Below are 22555 nucleotides of genomic sequence, written 5' to 3' on the forward strand. Positions count from 1 at the left end.
ACTGAAAGGGAGAAGAAGACAGAGACTGACTGCTTTCCTGGAAATGCCATTCCATTGGTCAAAACACCATAGCAACATAGTTCCACCTATGACAAGGCAGCAGCCAGTGGTTTTGAAGGAGTGATGTGAAGCAGAAGGCTACACTGTGTGGGGGGAGCAGGTGGGAGGTATTGAGTTTGGGGGGTGTTTGGGGAAGGAGGGGGGTCTGGGGTCTGTTTTGGCCTGAGGCTCCAAACTGAAATTGAGATTCCACCACATGACCAACCTGTTGTCTTCCACAGCGGCAAATGTTTTTCTCTTTTGTCTGACAGGAGTTTTTGGCTCCTTTCATCCTGTACTTATTTTACTTTTTCAAAAAAATAAATAAATCTAGTTTTAATTTGCTCACGGCGCTTTAGTCCCTGCACAAAAAATAGTTTACAAGACATAGAGAAATTATTCTAAATAGAATCAACAGAAGTTAATTCCCTATTATGTTTATGCACAGTCTCTCAGCCAAGCTACAGAAAGGCTAGGACCAATAGGAGGAGGTATCTGCAACATCGTTTACTGCTGTGGATTTTTTTTCAGTACGGAGTTAGTTAGTTAATTTGCATGTGTTTCACACAGTCTTACATAGCATACTTTGGAGTAATAGGATCCACAAAACACACAACAACATAACAAAAGGCTGGTGTTTTCTCCCGTTCATCAAAAACACCCTCTATTTCCTGTGTGACGCCTTCAGATCTGCTTGCTTGATGCAAAACTCCCTTTCTAACACATCCCAAAGGTGCTCTGTTGGACTGAGGAGACCATTTCTTCAGCACAGCGAGCTCACAGTCATGGTCCATGTTTGAGCGTTATACTGTTGTAAGCTGCCATTAGAAGATGGGCACACTGTGGTCATGAACAGAAACAATACTCAGGTAGACTGTGTTTAAACAACGATCAGTTGGTACAAAGTAATCCAGTGTGCAGAACCACTGATACAAGGCAGGATGGATCTGTGCTTTCATGTTGCTTACAGCAGATTCTGACCCTACCATTTGAATGTGGCAGCAGATAGAGACTCATCAGAGCAGGTATTCCTCCCCCGATCTTGTAGCTTGTGTGATCTGTCACATCAGGTTCCTGTTCTCAGCTGGCAGCGTGGCACGCTGTGTGGTCCACCAGGTGTGGAACCTTGAAGCTGTGCCCCATCTGCTTCAAGGTTCAACATGTTGTGCGTTCAGAGATACCGTTGCTGTCCTGTGAACTTGAAATGTTCTATTCCATTCTAAACTCTGGCATCAACAACGGATTTCCACACAGAGAACTGCTGCTCACTGGATATTTTCTCTTTTTCTGACCATTTTCTGTAAACCCTAGAGATGATCTGCGGGAAATTCCCAGTAAATCAGCAGTTTCTAAAATACTCAGCCCAACACGTCTGGCACAACAACCATGTCCAAAGTCACTTCAATTCAAAAATCACCTTTCATCTTTATTCTGTTTGGTTTGAATGATTTCTACGTGCCTAAATGCAAAGAACTGCTGCCATATTTGCGTTAACAAGCAGTTGTGGAACTAATAAAAAGGCCAGGGAATGTATCTATCAGTTGTCACAAACAGCTTGCAGATATTCATTAGCGGCACCTGCTAATAGCCCAATCATTAAAATGGATAAGTACAACAAAACAAAGAAAAAAACTACCTCAACACACCACATCCTGCAGTGAGAAAATATATGCAGTTTATTGATAGATGCAAATAAGAGGCACACACACAAAATAATTCCAATCAATAATGCATTAGTCGTGAGTTCAGGGCGTGTTTTACTTTTCTTCCACATTAGAAACAGTCGGTCATGAATAAAAACCTGCGTGCAGGCTGTTAATGTGTTGCCACACTTTTTGTTTTAATATAATTTATAACTTGAAGCTTTCATGACACATAAAAAAGCCCAGCTGCTGCTGAATATCATGGAAATAAACAGAAATTCCAGTGACTACTACAAGATAACAACTTAAATCATAAATATCATCTTGTTTTTTTAACTACTGCTCATATTCATGGCTTTTTAAGACCTGCTTGGGCCCATTCACTTCTATTATCATCTGCAAATCACTGTACAAAACCCCAAAAAAAAAGAAAAGAAAAGAAAACATTGTTCCTGTGAAAGGCCAGTTTCACAAAGGACAAATGGTGGGGAGTATTTACATTAGGCTCGAGTCACTGTAACAAATACAAAAGAACAAAAGGCACTGTGACAAATGTCAACAAACATTTAAATATATAATAAAATTGAGCGAAGGAGGGAAAAAACTGCATGTAGTAGAACAGTAGTAGTATTTTTTTCCAAAAGGCTGTGTTGATCATTTCCAAGTATACACAGAATAAAAAGAAAAAAAAAAAGGATAATCCTGCAGTAATTCTGCAATACAGCACTATGTGCCCATGACAAAAAACATGAGAGTAAAAGGTGCAATACGGTAAAGCCTGCAGGTGACCTCACATTTCCATTAGCAGAGAAATTAGCCGTACAGGTTACATGTAGACAAAGTTAGCTGCACATGTATGTGCGACACAGCATTACTGACACAGAATTAGGTTATGAATTGCTATCCTGTCGTCAGCGCGTATAAATGTCTCCACTGACATATAATAAATACACAAAACACAGTGCCAAACATGAACTTTGGTAAGTGTATTATTATGAATACTGTCCATGTTCTTTTTCCCCCCCTGATGCATCCACCGGGAGCGCGAGAGAAAATGAAAACAGATTCTAGTTGTCATGAGAATCTTTCTGATTATTACAAAATCAGTGGTGTGTTCACAGGTCTTTTTTATACTAAGCTCACTGTCGCAGGATACTGTTGGTATAAATTTAAAAAAAAGTTCAGACTGGACGGCTAGTTTGACGCATGGATCTCGTGCATGAAGTCGATCGAATACACGGGTGCGGGTTTTCTCCAGAGGATTGTGCCTCCTTATCCCATTCTTTGACATCATTGGTCTCTCTTGCACCTACAGTCGCATATAACTATGTTTTCGCCCACATGGATTTTTAACCCATAAGGTGAGCTTTCACTTTAGTGAGTAGAGCAGTTCAGCTGTATGGCAGAGGGACAGAGGGTGAGCTGAGGAGAAGTACTGACAGCACAGCCAGTCCTCCAGCTCTGCGTTCCTCTCTGGCTCCAGCGAGCGCTCGGCAAACTTCATCATCAGCAGCGCCCTTTTCACGTCGAGCCAATTAAGGAGACCCTCGTGTCGGGATCCATCGACAAAGTTTCCCCCTTGTCCTTGTCTCTCCCACTGCTGATCCATGAGGTCCTTCCTCGGTCCCCAGAGCAAGCTCTGCAATATACGCTTGGCCTCCTGGATGTGGATGCGTTTGATGGGGTCAGGTTGGAGAAGGAGCTGGGCCAGCCTCTGGAGGCCAGCTGAATAGAGGGAGACAGAAGGGATTGGAGGCAAGTCCTCACAGCGGTAGTCTTGTTCCTTCAGTGCTGGACTGACCTCGAACGGGTTTGGCTGGTGGAGGAGCTCATAGATCAGGATGCCCACCTGGAACTCATCAAATTTGCGGTACTGGGCTGCTGAGAGGATCTCAGGCGCCAGCCTGGCGTGGTCACGTTTGATGCGAGGGTCCACGTTGGTTGACACGGCATCCTCCGAGGAGCGACGCTTGGCCTTTGCGTAGTTACTGATCAGGAGCCGGGGAAGGTGACGCTGAGCCTCTGCACCGCTTGAACCATTACTGGAGCTGTTTTCAGTCTGTGGAGCGAACAGAGCGGGCCTGCGCTGATGAGGTACCAACAACAAATTTTCTAGGCAGAGGTCACGGTGCGTGACCCCATGCTCTTTCAAGTGCTCTAGGCCATTGCAGAGTTGTAGGAGGAGGAAGCATATGCGACGCTCGTAGACCTCTGGCTGAGCTTTGTGGAATGCCTCCCACTCCCGAACAAAGTCAGCTGCCGTCTGCTGAGGGATCTCAGGTGTGATGACCACCACTCGCTCTCTGTCTTCCGGCTGGCCCTGCATAGACTGAGGCAGTGGCGAAGCAGGTGTGGTTGGCTGGGAGACTTCATCAGAAGGCAACATGCTCTGGGGGACACAGGCGAGGAAGTGACCACAGTCCTGCTGAAGGTTGAAGTGAGGAGGCATGCTCTGCTGCACTGACAGGCCGTAGAGATGGCCCTGTTTGGCTTCAATGCTTGAACTCTTGCAGATCTGCAGAGGTATGTACACAAAGGAAGGGAGAAAGGGGTGAAGCAGAAAAGAAGAAAGGGACAAAGAGGGAGGGAGGGAAAATTCCAGAGACGGGAAGGGAGTGGAGCCAAGAAACATAAGAAAGGAATTCTTGTTAGTTAAGTTCCAAGGTCAGTGCTAATTCAGTTCCTGTTCCTATTCATGTGAAATCAGCACCCCTGATGGACATGTAAGCTCAAGCCTCAGCTGAAAAGCTTTCTCAAAAATACTTTTTATACCACAGTTTGGCAAGTTGATAGCAGTACCAGATTCTGTTGGGATGAAAATAAACTACTACAGCCCTCCAGTGTCCATTCTCAAACTGGTCTGTGTGAAATATTACATCAAATTTTTTAAACAACACCTCCCATTAAATTACATTTATTTTAAGTCTTTGATGGGACTGGTTTTTTTCCCCCAAAAATAATGATCTCGTCTTAGTGAGAAGGTTTAGGTGGCAATACAGTAAACAGCATTACATGTAAAAAAGCATGCTGACTTTTTGTACTGACTTTGCTTAAATGTACAAAATTATCGTTAGCACAGGGATGAGTGTCTTCTAAGTAAGTTTGTCTTGGCTTTGGACAACAGAAAGGGTTTGTCTGGACTGTAAACCCTGCCTGGAATGTAAAGATTAATCAGCCCAGAGATATTAAGCAAGAGTCTGGGCACCCAGGCTGTGGCAAAACACACAATACAAACAGCTGCTACATTGTACAGCACTAATGACTTTCGGGCAAAGATCACATCACCCACACCCTCCTTCCTCGTTATTTGCATTACATGCCTTTAAGGTTTGCGCTGTAGTGGGGCTATCCCATCTGCAGCCTTAGAACAAATAAGACTGCTGCCCAGTTTTAAGCTCCTCATCCTGTCCTCAAACTGTCAAGTACCTGCTTAAAAGTTCAACACCCACTAGGTCAACTGTACCTCAGACAACTGTAAGTTTTCACTTCTCTCAACTGGAACTGACAGTTACGAGCAAGCAAAGTCCCCGACTCTGTTACTATACACTTGCAGGTTATCTTCTGCACAGTTTTAACAACAAATGTTTTCCTTAAAATTTTCCATTTCATTTAAATGTTAGCCTTGCAAATCCAAGTACATTATATGAAAACCAAGAATACAAGTACAATAGGTGGTCAAAGTTTAAAGTTTACACTTCGCTAAAAGTAATGGATAAGCAGTAAAAAAAAATGGCAGCCAAAAAATGTGTAAGTGATTAAAATGAATGAGTAACTATCCAAGTGATAAAGATACAGCTTGCTAATGTTTGGCCAAGAGTTGACACTACTAGTTAATATTTCAAATCAAACTGATTTATGAATACATTTGCAAACTGTTGTTCTGAAACATGGCTAGCAGTGAATCGTTAGCTAGCAATATGGATTAGCAGCTGACTAGCTAGGTAAAGTTGAAAGTGTTAACAGGGCATATACTGGATAAATGGGTAGAGTTGGTGACACCATCCTTTGATATTAATATTTGATAAATAGAGTGCTGCTAAAAGTATCACAACAACAGTCCCCTCAAGGTGCTTTATGCTGAAAGATAAACTTTACTATTAGCCTATTGCAAACCCCCAACAATCAAACGACCACCTATGAGTAAGCACTTGGCAACAGCTAGAAGGAAAAACAGGAAGAAACCTCCAGGAGAACCAGTTTTAGAAGCCATCTGCCTTGACCGGTTGGGGGCATCCAAAAGTAGCCCAAACCAGTTTGAAATGAATTCTGCTGAATATATATTTAAAGATAAAACATGTTATATTAAAATAGTTTCGAAGTATGTTAGGGGATCCAATGAAAAACATTGGCAACCACTTGTTTAAACTATGTAGGATATTATTAATAATATGAATACTGTAAACTGTACTGTATTGATGATCCTACAATCCCATTTTAATGAGAACCCACTTCAAAAGAAGTCAGAGGTAACTGTTATTTACATTTTTATTTTTTAGTACCTCCCTATTTATCGTTTACTCTCCAAACAGTGCATCAAAGCTGTGTTCAGTTACTGACAATCTAACTGAACTACTGCTTTTTCATGTTAGGTGTGTAGAAAACGGCACTGAGGCTTTTATTTTGAAGTAGTGACAGGAAGCATAACAGGTTGCACACCTGCCACCCTTTCCCTGTTTTGCAGAAAAAGTGCTTGGGTGCTCACAACAACAAACAAAAAGCTAGTTGTTCATTCGGTTGCCCAGTTAGTCTTTTTGGGTTAATTCTGATAAAGTGCTCACAGAGTGTGTTGCGTGCCTGGAAAGTAAAACATCTCTCACTTGCAAATGAAGCTCAGTATTTAGGGATTACCTTTACAGCGTAGGAGCTGCTGGGGTCTAAGGCACAGGCGGCAGAGTAGTATACAGCGTCTCCTGCATTGCAGCTGGGCTTGCTAGACGTGAGCCTGAACAGAGACCAGTTGCTCTCTTCAAACCTCAGCGGGTTCTTCTGTGAGCGAGTGAAGTGATCTTCACATTTTAGAGCCAGGCGCCGCAGAGACTCAGCATAAAGCCCGCCCAGTTTTGAGTACACTCCTTCTCTACTGTCGATGTTGCTCAGAAGGGTCTGGAGCTGCAGGCTCGAGCCGAAGTTTGGCGCTGAACCTGGTTCTGCAGCTGAGAACGGCACGCTGAGCTGAGGAGAAGATAAGCAAGTGATGCTGCTTCGGCAGTGCACGCCCAGCCGACCATGAGTCTTGACTGGCTCGTCCAGCGTCCTGGACCTCAAGGCTCGTCCCAGGGGGGCGTGACAACGTTCTAGAGACTCACTGGAGGAGAAAATGGGCCGTGGATCAACGGGGCTGGATGGCAAACTGGAACGGGAGCTGGCATCAGCGGTCCGGCACACATTGCTCTCTGAGCCGGTAAACGGGAGGCGCGGGTACGCTCGAACGAAAGGCTTTCCGTTTCCGTCGGGAGCGGACACGGTGCGGCTGGCCATTTTTTTCTCTGGGAGTGGAGGCGGCTGCTTACTTGGGCTGGTAATGGAGGGAGGGTTAGGAGAACCTGGAGCTGAAGCCACTGGGCTTCTAGGAAACGGAGAAGAACAAGACATTCGTGTAGCATCCTGAGAATCTATGGAAGAAGAAAAAAAGACGTTAGCAGGTCTACCAATTAAATTAAAACCAAACTCACAGACATAACCAATGAAACACAAACTGTGTCAACTTGGGAATTACAGGCTTCCACATGCACACAAACTAATACAGACACAAACAGAGAGAAATGTCTCTTGGCAGACTTTCGTTTTCCTGCCTTTGTGGATTCACACAGTGTATCCTTTGTGTCTGTGCGTCCTTCTAAGTTAATTTTCCTTAACAGGATTCCCTGATAGAATATTCCCAGGTGACAGCTGCAAATCTGATTTATCTACTACGCCCCTCATGTCACTGCGCACTGCTCGGCTATAATATAAAGACATACCTTGTTTCTACAGAAGAACTGGAAATTTTCCACAATCCAGGGTCCATGGTGACAGTCAAAACATCTTCCACCCAGTTATGAACCATTTATCAATTAAAGACTTAAACTTGGAACCTGACATTACACCAGAGAAGACTGAAGATATTTAGATAATTGTGCGGTGCAGTCTTCAAGAACTGCTTTCGCAAGGGGGGGTGGACAGTAAAGGCGGGTGGGGGGTGGCTCTAGGATGTAGCCGAGCCCTTTTTCCCCTCGTTATCAGAGTCCATAATTATCTCTTCAAACAACATTGCTCAGGAAGTTGCAGCAATTACAAGTGTCTGAGTGCCACCGAGGTTTAAAGCTGATACGTGAAGGATGACGACAGTTTCCAACGCGAGGACAGATGCCTCTCATTCTGAGCCATGTCTCAGGCTAGAAGACCGTGAAAAACGTGAACTAATGAACCCGTTACAACAAACTGCATGTGCACTGCATGCGAAAAAAGGAACCAGGGACAAGCTGACAGCCACTAACTGTAAATCCCTGCAGAGCTTCCTTTCCTTGTTTCGATGTTGCTGCTCAGGTTAACTCTGAACAAAGTGCACCTTTATGGTTCGCAGTCATAAAAGAGCAAAACAACTTCCACGGATACCCAAGTGTACATGTCAGAAAATTCACTGACATTGCCATGTAGATATGTCATGCTCGTTTCAGTTGGATTACACGAATGTTTATTACTGCTATTATTATTTTTATTAACTGATTCAGTATGAGCTGCTTACCAGTGTCAGTTGCAGCCAGGTTGTCAGTGGAGGCCATTGGGAGGCTGGAGTTGCTCAGGCCCCGTAGAGACGAGGTAGGGCTCTCTACTGACCCATGTTGGCCACAGCGGTCCATCTCCATGTTGCTGCCACTCATCCTACCCACTCTGTCATGGAGAAAACAAAAAAGCAGAGATAATGTTACACAACTTGATTTTTTACCATTTACTTTTCTACAACAGGGCCCGGTGCAGTGTCTCGAGGCAGTCAATCTGCTGATCTGCAGCAGAAATGGGCATTTTTCTTGCATGCCCGTTTGTAAATGTGGAACCATCCCTCTTCCTCTTGCTTGTTTTACGCCTGCACCATGCAATTAATAAACCTGCGGGAAGGACGACATCATTTCAGATGAAACGATGAATAAGTCATGTCAAGTTTCACTTCTTTGTTAGGAGTGCAACGCTTCCTGATTCAACGTTGCCTCATAATTGCAATAAACAAGCCTTGATGAAAAATGTACTGCCAATCACATCGGAATCTAAAAGTGAGACTGAGCAACTGCTGCTGAGCGTTAGCCCCTCTGTGTCCACAAGTGGCAATAAGAGCATAGGTGCAAACTGGATTTCCCTACATTTAGTTGCATTTTCCTAATTTATGCTTGTGGCTAGGGACTCAGAGTTACATTAACGACTAAAATCTGTAAAAGAAGAATAAATGCGAGGACCTCTCTGGTTTTTTATAATCTTTTTAAAAACTGCACTATGGTTCCCAAATATAGCTTCAACTAAAGGCTACAAATTTAAGCACAAAGTACAACCAAAGTTCCTCCTGTCCATTTGCCTGATTACCTGACCATCTAACCATCGTGACTGCGTCTTATAATGCTAGTGAAAACTGTTCATGAACACTTTCTAATAAATTTGACCAATTAGGGTGACTGACAGCTATTCGCTCTTCTCATTACAGCTGCTAATGGCTCAGGGAAGCAGGGTCCCATCCCTCCCCTTCATCTGCCCCTCTCCGTCCTCTCCTCCGTCACAAAATGACTCCTCTATCCATTTATCTGCCGGCCCCTGACTTCAGTTCCACCATAAATTAGGAGAAAAAACAGAGGAGCAGAGGAGAGAAGCACAGGGGGGAGACAAAGGGTTAGGTATTCTCTGTTGGTAGTTAGCTAAAGGATTCGCTATCATTTTACAGACAAAAACGGCCATGATGAAAGGCAGTGGAAACGCTGAGGCGCAGGAGAAATGGTAATGAGCGCAGGGATTATGAGCGAATGTGCATGTCTGCGCCCGTGCATGTCTCGGTCTAGATCTCTCCGATTTGTATCCAAAACATGAGATTTTCCTATGTGAAAAAAAATAATGGCACTGATTTATACTGGAGGATGAGCATGGATAAGCAAGCTTCTTTAGGAGAGGCACGCAAGGAAGGAGATACAAGCGTTTAGGGTGGTACAATATTTGTCCTCATTATTGTTTGTTCCATTAAATGCACATAAATGTTTCAAGTGAAGATTTTTATTGCTGTGAACACTTGGTATCTGCAGTTTGAATTTAATTTAATTTAAAAGCCCCCCCCCCACACACACACACATACAGTGTTGTATAAAATGCACATTATGCACCAAAAGACAACATTTTTTCCAAGATCACCGTGACTAGAATGTCTGATTTTAGACTAAACATCTATTAATAACCTTGGTTTCTCATTTCCTCTGAGTAGATCTGATCAGCTTTCCAGCAAAAAACAAAGCTTACTTGAGATTCTCTTATTGCCCCAGTGAATCGGACTGGCGTTGCAGCCAACTAGCTAGAGATAGCAGTGTAACAGTGTAAAATGAGACATAAACCAAACTGCAGCAGTGTTGTTGTTGTTGTAGGTTAGCCTAATTGAACTGATTTCACTTCCCGACTCTTACTTAGGACGTTCTTTGTGGTAATCACATAAAATGATGCAGTGGGAGCGAAAGCATGCATACGCTTTGTATGTTTACGTGCAAAAGGTCACATGCTCACCCATGTACAAATATACTTGGATTTTCAGGGCCATTTCATGTAGAGATGTAATCTTTTAGTCACGGGCTTAGCTGGTTAAAGAGTATTAAGAATACACCCGATTAATTCATAATACACCGTCCCTCCTTTATGTATGCTGCAGGAAGCAGAGGTGGTAGCAGACACACCATGCAATGAACACAATCCCCGCAAAGCTTGCAGTGTTAGTTTTTATGAGTCTCTGCCAGAGAGGAACGGATTGAACTCTATCTCTGTGATATTATGGACAATATAAATATCTCATGTCCTCCTTTAATATAAAGACTCACAGGAGGTAAAAAGCTGTATATTGCATTTCTGTTACACAGGGTTATATTTTCTCCCGCCTGTTGTGCAACCTCTACATGTTCCAACAGAGAATAAAGAGACACATTGTTTGCCTCCAAAGACTGTAGGACAGTTACCAAGGCTGTACAGTTTTATAAACCAAAGATCCATTAATGTTTGACACAAATCCTTGCTATCTCTTGCAGACTGCTCCAGGCCTACCTTGTCATCATTTGTCAGCCTTTTCCCCCCTTTTCTTATTCACCGCCGCTCAGCTCACGTGTTTAAAAAAAACCCCAAAACAATCTTTGAAATGCAACTCTGTCGCTCCTCCTGTCTAAGAATGTAAAATCTATTAGAACTATCAAGCTTTTCATCTTACCACTTCTTTCTACTGTACCAGCGAGACTTGTTAAAACAGAGAATTAGATCAAGAAAGTGGAAAAACATTACATGAGATTAGAAGAAGAGCAAATGGCAGTTTGTAAAAGAGGAAGGAAACAAATTTGACCACATGCAATGCTACATCTAAATTTTGGCATCTGATGGAGATGTGGGGGGAAAGAAAGAGAGAGAAAAGCAACCTGAAACACAAACTCTTCACCAGCCTAATGACATAGCAGTCCGATTTTGTGTCTCACTGGTGATGCAGGAGAATAATTTGTCGTCAGGTGCCTACCTCATGCTGAGGTCCTTGCTGGGCCGGTTGGTACAAAATGCCCCTGGATCATGCTAGCGGCTCCCTAGAGCCACGGTGTGTGTAGGTAACACAACCCTGGTGCCACACGAGTAATGTGTGTATTTAAAGTGTCTCACAAGAAAAGCAACAGCATCCATTAGATGCGGGGAGTTAAAGCGCCCACATTTCTAATTTCATTCACCTACGAGTTCACTTTAGAAAAGCCTTCAAGTCTGCCAGACTGCAACAAGATGCTATCTGTTGTGCAGCAGAAAGGGGATCAGGAAGGCTTTGTGCAGGGAGGGGCAGCAAATCTTGGAATAGCAGATCACAGAGCGAAGCCAATTCAAACCCAAGTCGAGTCCACAATGCTGATCTATAAAATCTACTTCTATCTGTGGCAACTGATCGCCAGGCTGGAACAGTTTGGGAGTTGCCCCGGGGGGCAGCAATCTGTTCACTAAAGCCCCTCCCTCTTTGGCAACATTTACACACCAGTTGACACGCCTTCCTTGTTAAGGAGTAGGCTACTTAATCATGCACACTCATCCATGACGTAGGCACATGCACAAAAGCGAACACCTCCTAGGCCCGACCCGACATATAATCCATTGGATGACCTGTTACATGGAATTAAAGAGCAAAATCTGGTGTTTTATGCCGTGATCAAAGGCTCTGAGAGCCAGATTTTTTTAAACCATCTGTGGATTTTAAATGATTCAGAACTTTAAAATGCTCCTTCAAAGGGGACGTGTACTCATGTCTTTGAGTCGGGAATGTGGAACTACTCTCCAGTACTGTGTCTCCAGTAGTGACCAGGGTCGCTTACTGCTTAAACACATTAAACCCACTGATAAACTTGGAATGCCACAAAGCGAGAGCTGTCACTGACTGGGTAAAGGCGTGTTCCCACATGTGTCCCAACAAGGTTTTTTTTATCAGCGCAGAATGTTGGCAATGTCATAACAGCAAAAACGGTTCCTTCCTAGAATTACCACAAACATAAAGCCCCACTGAAATGTGATCAGCGGTCTGTGTCGTCTTCTGAGCTTTGGCCGAATCTAGCTCAAGATGAGAAAACGCGTGCTTACGTAGGGGAAGTCACATTGTGTGTGTGTGGCTTGCACCTCATTGCACTGTTATAGACAAAGCAAAGTTTATTTTAAGGGGGGAGGGGGTTCATTTGATGCTCTAATAACTTCAACACAGAGCCTCTTCTCTTTTTCTTGTTTGGAAAACTGACTCAGACAGCACAATGTATTCTTAGACTCACGCAACTTCAGTTTAAGGCAACTGTGCATTTTTTTATAGCTTACATATGACTGGTAAAACCAGGAGTGTGCAAAGAGGAGCATTCATCATTTTGCATATATAGCACATGATGTAATAAAACGTGATTATCAAGCCACACAAATGACCAGCATGTGGACTTCAGCAGAAATATCGTACACACAAACAAACAAACAAACACACAGTACTGTGAAAATTTCACCTCTGGTCTCATTTCTTTATATTTTTCTTCAAAGAAGTCAGATTTTCTTGGAATGTTTTTTAAGTGGTCTTGAGCAATAGTTCTCTGGGCTTTCTGAAGTTTTTCAAAGTTTTTCTTTGGATAGTGGCTGCTTTAAAAAAAAAATCATATTTAGTCTAGTCCTTGCATCTGCCCATTTTCTGAGTAATGCTTTTTTTTGGGTTTTGTTTATTGAACCTCTTAACACGGACTTATGAATCACTGAAGGATGAAAAAAGCTCTTAACACAAAGGATGTGAACCAGTGTTGTTTTTACATATAAGAGAAAACTGACCAGGGGGCCCATTTTAAATTGGATCTTTGTTACAGACATAATTTGTTTCCATTCCTTTAGCTGATTGAATCTATGAAACTCACAAAAATAACACATTTTGACAGACATACAATAGTATTTTTCGCACCAACAAAGTGATTCCCAGAGAGCTATCAGCTTGAATTTGGCACTTCTCAGCATGTGGTGCAGTGTGTCCTTAAAATATCTGAACAGCACCTGAAACTCATGTCTTTAAAGAGTGAGAAAAATCTATTACGGTCCTGAAAAGGAGCTGAGAGATGTATTTGAGCCTTTAGTTGATCCGAAGTACTGTTCACTAAAGCCTCATCAGAAATAATTTTAGTGGACAGGTGGCTGTCAAGAAGCCATTCATGCAGAAGGAAATTGGGGAAAAAGGTGGAGGTATGTCACTTTACATAAGAATTTGACTGAAAATCAGGTCTTGGAGCGACTAATCCAAATGTGAAAATTCCGATTCAAACCACTGTCAATATGTACCAAGGACATAAGGAGAGATGCAGAACAGTGACTGGCTACAGTCATCTGTAAAAACATGGTGGAGGCTCTGTCATGGTTCGAGCATGCATTTCAGCCAGGGGTGTTGTAGATCTTGTCAAAACTGATGGAATTATGAACACAGAAAAATGCCATCAGATTTGGACCCACTAGCATCTGACTGACAAAGATCCCAACCACAATACAGTAAAATGCCACCAACATCCAAAGAAGAGCTTCGACAGTCTTCCAGGAACTATTCCTGAAGACTACTTTCGTGCCTAAGAGAGTTCAGGCTGTGTTAATGAATAAATATTGGCTTTCACGCTTGTTAGAAATCTTTTATATAAGGCTCGTTTTTGCTGTGCACACTGTATTTTCATGCATGTTTAAAGATTTCTCCCAATTTTCTATTAAAATATAAAGAAAGGAAGGGCTACTCAAGAGTTTTCCACAGTACTACAAATGCTTTTTGCATTCATCGTCTACAGTGGTGCAGCCAAAACAAATTTACAGTAACTTGACATAGCAGCGGGCTACTTAACAGACGTACTTTGTGCATTAATTACAATTGAAAAAGGTCACGCTGCTAGCATGAATAGAACAAGGCGTGCATTAAGGAATATTCTGCAAGAGTCTGAATGATCACAAGGCATTAGAATGGAGGCTGAATAATGATGCTATGAAAGGAGAAGGCACTGCGAGTTTCACACTAATGACTGCAGTTAGATACTGTATCTGCACATATGTATGGTCACAGACACCGAATAGTGACTTGCATGACATAAATGCATCAGAACTGCCTTTGTGGAGAGCATTACATTAGGCCTAAGTGGATGTTATAAGTGCTAAATTAAATAATATAATCAAACCACAGTCCCAAAAATCCTAATGCAAGTCACTGAGACAAAACAATAGAACAAGTATTTGCTACAACAGGCAATCCACATGTGATAAACCGGCGTTACAGTTAAACTGTATTACAGTATGTCAACAGCTTACCTCCATATAATGCAGTATCTATCACACTTTTTCACTGCTGCCTTTGAATAAACAATATTTCAGTTCCCCTGTCCTTAAGCCACGTTGTGCATTTGTTTGTGTTACATGTTTGGATATTAGATGATCAGCTAAAAGGATTTCGTGCCTGTGATGTTTTCCAGCTACTCTGAACAAAGTTAGTGAACACCTTCTGAGATATTTTGTGTTTGTTGGTCAACATGAGTGATGGAGCAGTGTCGTTGCCTCAGATAGGCTCAGCCATCTTGCTGCTATTCTGCCATTGCTTTTGACAACACGATTAACTGAAAAAGCAGATTTAGTAATAAAAAAAAAAGTCATAGATCTTTCTGAGATCTGCTGCATTGCTGCTCTGTCCTGTTCAAGGGTCAACCAAATGTGTGACTGTAAAACAAAAACAGTGCTTTGCTATTCTTACCTGTGCAGTTTCTTGGGTGGGGGAGGCGGTGGATTGGGGTCATGGCTGGTAGCTCCCTTCCCTGGTGCCAGCGGCTCTGATGAGCCACCATGCAACGGTTGCTTTGCCGGCATGCTCCCGTTATGCTTGCCCTCCGCCTCTGCGCCGTTGCCCTTAGTTTCCCCCTGATAGGCACCATTGTTAGTGGCAGCTGGGGGGGCCGTGCCTGGCTCTGTCAGCGGAGGGGGGCCGCTGTGGGCCTTCGAGTCCCTGGCCTCCTTCCAGACAGCAGCACCATTGACTACGCCTGTCACCCGAGAGGTTGCCTCAGCACTGGCGGCTAACTTTTTCTTTTCAGTCTCTTTCCGGTCTCTTTCTTCCTCCTCCTCCTCTTCCTCAATGCGGCAGTTCCAGCCAGAGCTGTGGTGGTGGGGCTTGTGCCATCGCTCGGGAGCTGGGCTCTGGTTCTCAGCAGTGACCTCTTTAGTAGAGACGAAGAAAAGCATGGGGAGTTCAGTGAGAGGGACGGGAGATGAAACAGACGGAGAGAGGCTGGAGGTCAGTAGTCTGGGAAGTTCAGGAAGCGGGACTGGAGAAGACATGGACGATGAGAGGCTAGAGGTGCCCAGTTTTGGGGAGCGGGTGTTCCTCTTTGGAGGAATTGGTGGGCTGGACTGGGGCTTGGGGTGCAGAGTAGGGGCACAGCCTACTTCTGTAGCAAGAGAGCCTATGCTGTGGCTGGGGCTGGGCCAACGGAAAGCAGGACTGCTCTGGTCTTTACGAGCCGTGGGGCTGAAGTGGCACTGGGTGCTAACAGCCGAATCCGGGCTGCTCAAGTAGAAAGTTCTGTTGTTCTCCTCCATGTGAGCAGCCATTACAGTGATGGTGGCCCGCTGACTGTCTCCTGAGAGGTCATGCTCAGAGCTTAGGGACTCCTCAGTCTGGTTTGGGGACTCCGGTTGAGATTGCAGTCCGTTTTCTTGCTGCTTGCGCTTTTTCTTAGTGCTCTCAGCATAAATTGGCTCTGAGCTTTTCTGTCCACTGAAAAAGGTGGGAGTTGACTGTGGGCTACCCATAGATGGTGGGCTTTGGGGGCTCCTCGAGCTGTCTTTTCTTGCTCCTGAGCCTGAGCCTCCAGGAAGTGAATCTGTGCTGCTACGATAAGAATAAGAGGAGTCTGATAGGTTGCTCTGTTTGGACAGGATGTGACAAAGAGATTTAGGGCTAGCAACATCCACACAGGAAGTGGTAGAAGTGCTGGATGTCTTTGTGGTAACACCCGTCGCACTCCCACTGCTCATACCATTGCTGTGGACTGTGGCAGGGCTAGTAGGGACAATATCCAGTGAAAAGGGTATCTCCACAGCTGCCTGTTGACATTCTTGATAATTCGACCTGGTAGTCACAACATTTCCATTAAAAGTGCTTTTGGTTCGGAGAGCGGATGTACTATTCTGCTGCCTGCAGGAGTCTTCATTGGCATTTTTCTTTAAACTCTGAGAACCTCGACCCTCCTCCTGGGTAACATAGATATTGCTGATGATCTTAGAGTCAGTGGGCAGGATAGTGGGGGACAAGGGAGTCAAAGAGAAGCAGTTGTTGCAGTCTTTCTTGGCGTCGGGACTCTGAAGAACTGCGTCTCTGTGGGCCTTATTGCAGCCGCTGTTATCAATGTAAAGAGACGACAGGTCTAAGAGCTGCTTGAGGCGCAGCCTCTCAGTTGGGCTCTTTGTGTTTTCCTCCTACAAACAAACATGAACACACATTACCAAACACACATCCAGCTGACAAAAAAATAAATAAAAAATGGAAACATTTGAGAGGCTCACCTGCTCAATGTTCATGTTGACATCTGCAGCATCGCTGGTGTCGAGGCTCATCATAGTAGGTTTCACAGCTATCGTCGGCTTGCTGTAGGGTGAAGGCGCAGTCACTAAAGCTTCCTCATCACCTCCCGGGCTGCTCTTCAAACACGCAGCTGGTGCGCCGCCATCCCGGAAGCCAACGGTCTTGTGTGCGCTGAACGGGTGGAAGCAGTTCTTACAAGAGCCGGGTTTCCACACGTGTTCTGCAAAGTCGTTGCACGCTGACATCTTGGGTTCGCTAAATCCGGTTTGGTCAGAGGTGGCTCTGGAAGTATCTGGTAGATGCAGGATGACCTGTCATGGCTGATTTTGCGACACGGGGTGTCGGTCGTAGGGCAGCATGTAAAAGGCAGAGAGAAGAATGAAGCACAGGTTTTTGAGTTAGACATATGGCCTAAAAGTGATTACATTAAGTCATAATAATAATTCCACATGTCTTTGTCACCAAAAAAACCCCCAAAAAACAAAACAAAAAAAAATTGATGTATAAATCTCACCCAGCCCTTAAGTTCTTGTCTGACAGCTCATATCTCTTTTGCAGTGCCCGGAGAAAAGGTATCAGACTGTTTTTATTAATTTTGCCTTTAACCTAACATATGCATGATCTTCTGCCATAAATCCTAACAGATATTTAAAAAAAAACAGTGAAAAGTTCAAGCATCTATTTAAAAACTCAAAGACAAGGAGGCCCAGGCTGACAAGTGTCTCTGACTCCATAGAAGACTTGTTAAGACTCAAGTGTCATTCATGGATGTAACTTGAGAAGACCTGATGCCTGCGTGCACTGCATGTTCCCATGCCCTCTTAAATTAGAGGGTATGTGGTTTCTGTTCAACCAAAGGGTTTTGCCGATGTGAGCCTGGCAACTTAAAAGCCGTCCGGAGCCCTCCGCAGCCCCCAGCGTGCTACCAGAAGACGGAGGAGCCTCAAGCATCCCGGAGGTCGGAATGTCAGGAATGTCTAAAGGCGCAAGTCTCACCAGGGTGAATCTCACACCCACGATGACCCCCCACCCCCCTTCTCTCTTCTACACATGAACACACAAACAACATGTGCGTCCTACACCTCTCACAAACACAACTGAACCACGCACCTCCTTCCTCTCCCTCGCTGAGCCCCGTTTAACTGGGCCGACAGAGAGAAGATCAACACCTTTTCAGAGAGATCATTTGTTTCCTCGCAGCCGGGAGCGGGGTGGGGGTGTGTGTCTCTATTTATGCTCCTGACACAGCTTTAATTGCCTTTCAACAAGGTGATGCAGTGACATACGGCCACATTAGCTCGCTATTTAAGATGCACCGGCTGGAAAACAGTCGTAAGAGGCAGGAGGATCCACAATTCCTCTTATGACTGAGGAAAGTTCTCAGCTAACTTGCGACTCATCACAGAGAAACATTAGAGCGACATCAAGCATTAACGTAGCCATGGATTGAAAAATACTTAATAGAGGTTAGGCCTATTAAGACTCCAGTTAATTCTTGCTTTATGACCCAGTAATGCCACAGGGTATGACGAGTGGTCCCGCTGGCAAAGATAAGATGCATGTTTACATTTTTCTTTGTTCTGTCTGACTCAGTTCATGCAGGAAGGCATCCGCTAGCTCACTGTTTGTTTTACCGTTCCTGCGACAACAGAGGAAACTGCAGCTTGGCCAACATCTTACAGCCTCGTGCATGAGTCATGCGGATAGATGACTGATCAGAGGCGCAAGGGATTATTGGGCCACTGGTTCTCGAGTGCACAGACCTGCTGCCAGTCAACTTTAGTCTCTGCTAAGAGAGTCGCAATCGTCCACGCAGGATTTTCACCTGAGACCACTTCTGGCACTCGTGTCTGCATTTGCACAGCAACACTGGGACACAAATGAAGCTGCACACGGTTTTGGTTATTTTGGCTCTTGTTGGCATGGTCAGAGCTACTTGTTTTAACAGAGATAGACCCTGTGGTCTACATTCCCCACACCTTCTCAAGTTCACCGTTCAATTTCTCTCACTTCCCCTTGCTAAAAGTAAAAAAGTAAAAGCTCTCACACGCAGCAACAAGAAGTTGAAAAGTGAAGCAGTACCTTCGATATAAGACAGACTAGGGCTGGGCCATATTATACCGTTCACGGTAATACCGGTATAATGTTAGGCAACGATAGGAAAATGAAATATCGCGATAGAATGGGAGTAAAACGCGCATGCGCAGTGCCTTTGTTTTCATACGCACATGGCCGATTGTTGAGTGAAACAGATGAACCAGAATTGGTTTGTAAAAATGGTGCAACTTCAGTGATGTGGAACTGGTTTGGTGTTTGTCCGTCAGATACACAATAAAGCACATTTTTTTGCAGAACATGCAAGCGGCCGTCGTTATTGTCGTATTTGTCGGACTAAGATGCTCTTAAATCTGGGAGTAATCTGGGTCCTAAACTCCGTATGCATCAGGTCAAACAACACTGCAGCATCACTGAGACTTAAAAACTGTCTAAATTCTTTCATCTTTAATAAAACGATCAGCATTGCTGCTTTACCAGGTGTAACTATAAAGTTTAACTTCCAGGCATCCATGAAAACAAAAGTTATTACATTTAACGGAGTTAGAAGTTAGCAGGAAGCTAGCGGAAGTTAGCTCGCTAGTTTCGCTAGTTACCTAAGCATGATATTGCATGTTCTGACTGAGAGATTTCTGAAAAAAATCAAACGTACAGCTCTGCTATCACTTCCAACATAAATGAAGACAGGAAACTAAACAGCAGTGACGTTTGTAGGGTTACTGAAGTTGGGCTAGCTGGTATATAATGATGTGCTACGTGATCGCTAGCGACACAGCTATGTTAGCATAACATAAACAGTGAAGCTGGAGGACGAACACTAACACTTTTCCACTTATAAAAGTTAACGTGAAGGTTCTTCATGGTTAGAGACAAATGCAATCGCATGGCAGGATGCTGTAAACGGACCAAACTTCAGTCAGGAGAACAACTGAGATAATCCATCCACAATACGAGGTTAGTCATTAATATACTGCAACAACATGGGAATAGAGCAGCTGCCAGAGAATTCAACATTAATGAATCAATGGTACAGAAGTGGAGGAAGCAAGAAGAATGAGTTTAATAAAGTTTGATTTATCTGACTGCTTTGTTTCGCTTAATGTGCCTTATAATCCCGTGCACCTTATGGTCCGAAAAATGCGTACTGCACACTGCAGTTTAATGTTGCAAAGCACCTCTTTTTAACTTCAGTGGATATTATACATGGTTATGCTCAGGATATGTCAGCCCATTTCTACTGGAAATGCCTTTTGGTTAAACTTTCAGCAAGGAATTTGCATTTGCACTGTTACATTTTTATAAAGCTTTAATGTACATAAAAACCAGCTTCTTGTTTAAGTGAAAATAAATGGAAGGTTGTCTTTTTGCGCTAGTAATGTTGTGGAGTTGTATTTTGTCTCGCATCAATTATATCGTCGGTTATATCGTTAACGCAAATTTTCAAATATATATCGTGATAAATATTTTTGGCCATATCACCCTGCTCTAAGACAGACTATGGAGAATATCTCATGAGCATGTGAGAAGCTGGGGGCTAGAAAAATGACTTGAGGATGGATGTGGAATTTACAGTTTTGAGCCACCACCTCATATAGACTGTGCAAACCTTAACAAGCCTCCGCCCTCATTTCTTTCGACCTTTGTACACACACACACACACACACACACACACACACACACACACACACACACACACACACACACACTGATATTTCAAACAGATCCAAAGGTAATCTCAAAGATTCTAAACCTTATAACCAACCGCTGAACCTAAAATTGGTTCTTTTCCCTTTGATGAGCAGGGTGTGAGAATGCACTTTGTCTGAATCCTGAATCTTTACGCAGCAGCGCATAACCAAGGAGTCAACCACCTACATACACACATGACACCCCCCCAACCCCCCCACCCCACCTCATACCCCGACAGACACACACGCGCGCACATGTACGCGTAAGCAAACAAGCGCAGAGACAGTCGCTATGAAGTGTAGGTCATCTGATGGTTATTACTCGAGTCTAGGGTTACTGTAATCCACCGACTTGTCCTACTGACTGCTTTTTAAGGAGCTGCTCTGTGCCGTGCGAGCAAACGCACACTTAATTGGATGACAGGCCCACAAAACAGGGGAAAAACACACACAAAACAAAAACAAAACACATCCACTCGTACATAATCAAAATAATTGGACAACCTCTAGTTCACGTCACAGTCTGATAAGCAGGTCACCTCAGTGTGTAGTCCCTCACTTTGAATACAAATCCCTTTTCGGGCAACATTTGTCACGCCTGCTCACTCACACGGCCCCGTTCATTCATTCTGGGGGCGCAACCAGGTTTCTCCACAGTCACGAGGGGGGTATTTCCAACCCCGCCACCCTAAAATAACTTGTGAACTTTCTTCTAAACCCCCATCTTAGATAGATTATTGGTCTATTTTGCGAGCATCAGCTTTAACATCCGCTCGACTTGCGGTAAACACCCCACGTGTTTCGGTCTGAGATTCTGTTTTTAGATGAGGTGCGTGAAGATTTGGGTAAACGTTGCTGTCGCCATGCCAAATTTGGTCGGCGATGGGTTGTTGAAGATTAAATGTAAAAGAAAAACGATGTCCTTAGAATATTGCGTTATTTAGAAAAAAAAATCTATTACCTGAATGAATAATACAACGCGCACGCCTATAGAAAATTCAAGTGAAACAACTTTGTTCAGCAGATGAAGCAGGTGTCGCCTATGCAAAGGAAATAAAGGGAGGGAGGAAATAAATGGCACCTACAATGAAACCATGCTGAAGTAGCCAAGGTTATCCGCCGACTGCTTACCTGCTCGGACTTCGTCCTGCCTGGTAACACAAAAGCGTTTAAAAAAAAAAGACCTAAAATAATGAATACACGTGCAAATGTTCTCGTGATTCCCACAGATGTCGATATCCGTCTGTCTTCAAGTATTCCACCACCGACAGGTTAAAGACGCAGGAGACTGTGCGCTGCTGCGGGCTGTTTTCGGCTCCAGCCAGGCATGCTGGTGCTGCTGCTGTTGCACTGTGCAGAGGTGGAGTGCTGGAGCGCAGCCCTCTGCAGCAACGTGGGGGAGAGCACAAGGAGGTGGGAGGAGCTCCTAACCAACCAGCCTGCCTGCTGCCTGCCTGCCTGCTATGCAGTCGGCCCAGTGGCCACACTCCTGCTGGCTTACAGAATACACACACACACACACACACATATATACGTTTTATTTATTAAAAATACACAGCCCAACTTTTCCTAATCTTAAACTTTAAGCTTCAGGCTACAAATGATGGTCACTACTTCATGGCTCCAAGGGCCACTGGCTTGTGCAAGTTTATTCAGAAAGCCCCGAGACTGGATCAAGAGATCCTTTGAAGCAAAGAGAGTGTGGATCAACACAAGCTTCTCTGGAGTTCTGTTGCCCCCCCCTCTCTTTTCCTCTGCTACCCCCAGGACTGTGCCTGCTTCTGTTCATCACGGTGACAGAGTAATAGAAAAACACTGCTGCTGCTACTGAGCCTGGCTGGACCCCTGCTGATTTC

At 44.1% G+C, this 22555-nt stretch overlaps 1 protein-coding gene across 1 annotated transcript; it reads right to left on the minus strand.

The window, feature by feature from the left end:
* Window positions 1–1692: 1692 nt before the first annotated feature.
* On the minus strand, window positions 1693–22051 carry prag1 (PEAK1 related, kinase-activating pseudokinase 1). The gene is made up of 6 exons (XM_085279779.1): window positions 21831–22051; window positions 16938–17276; window positions 15130–16850; window positions 8407–8552; window positions 6531–7294; window positions 1693–4197 (listed from the first exon to the last, which is right to left on the minus strand). Exons 2-6 carry the CDS (start codon window positions 17199–17201, stop codon window positions 3052–3054), a joined length of 4041 nt encoding a protein of 1346 aa, XP_085135905.1. The 5' UTR covers window positions 17202–17276; window positions 21831–22051; the 3' UTR covers window positions 1693–3051.
* Between the last annotated feature and the right edge of the window lie 504 nt (window positions 22052–22555).

Source organism: Mchenga conophoros, linkage group LG7, assembly GCF_057382185.1.
Source record: "Mchenga conophoros isolate Kocher_MC1m ecotype Shallow Benthic linkage group LG7, M_conophoros_male_GT1.1, whole genome shotgun sequence".
In the NCBI taxonomy this organism is placed as follows: Eukaryota; Metazoa; Chordata; class Actinopteri; order Cichliformes; family Cichlidae; genus Mchenga; species Mchenga conophoros.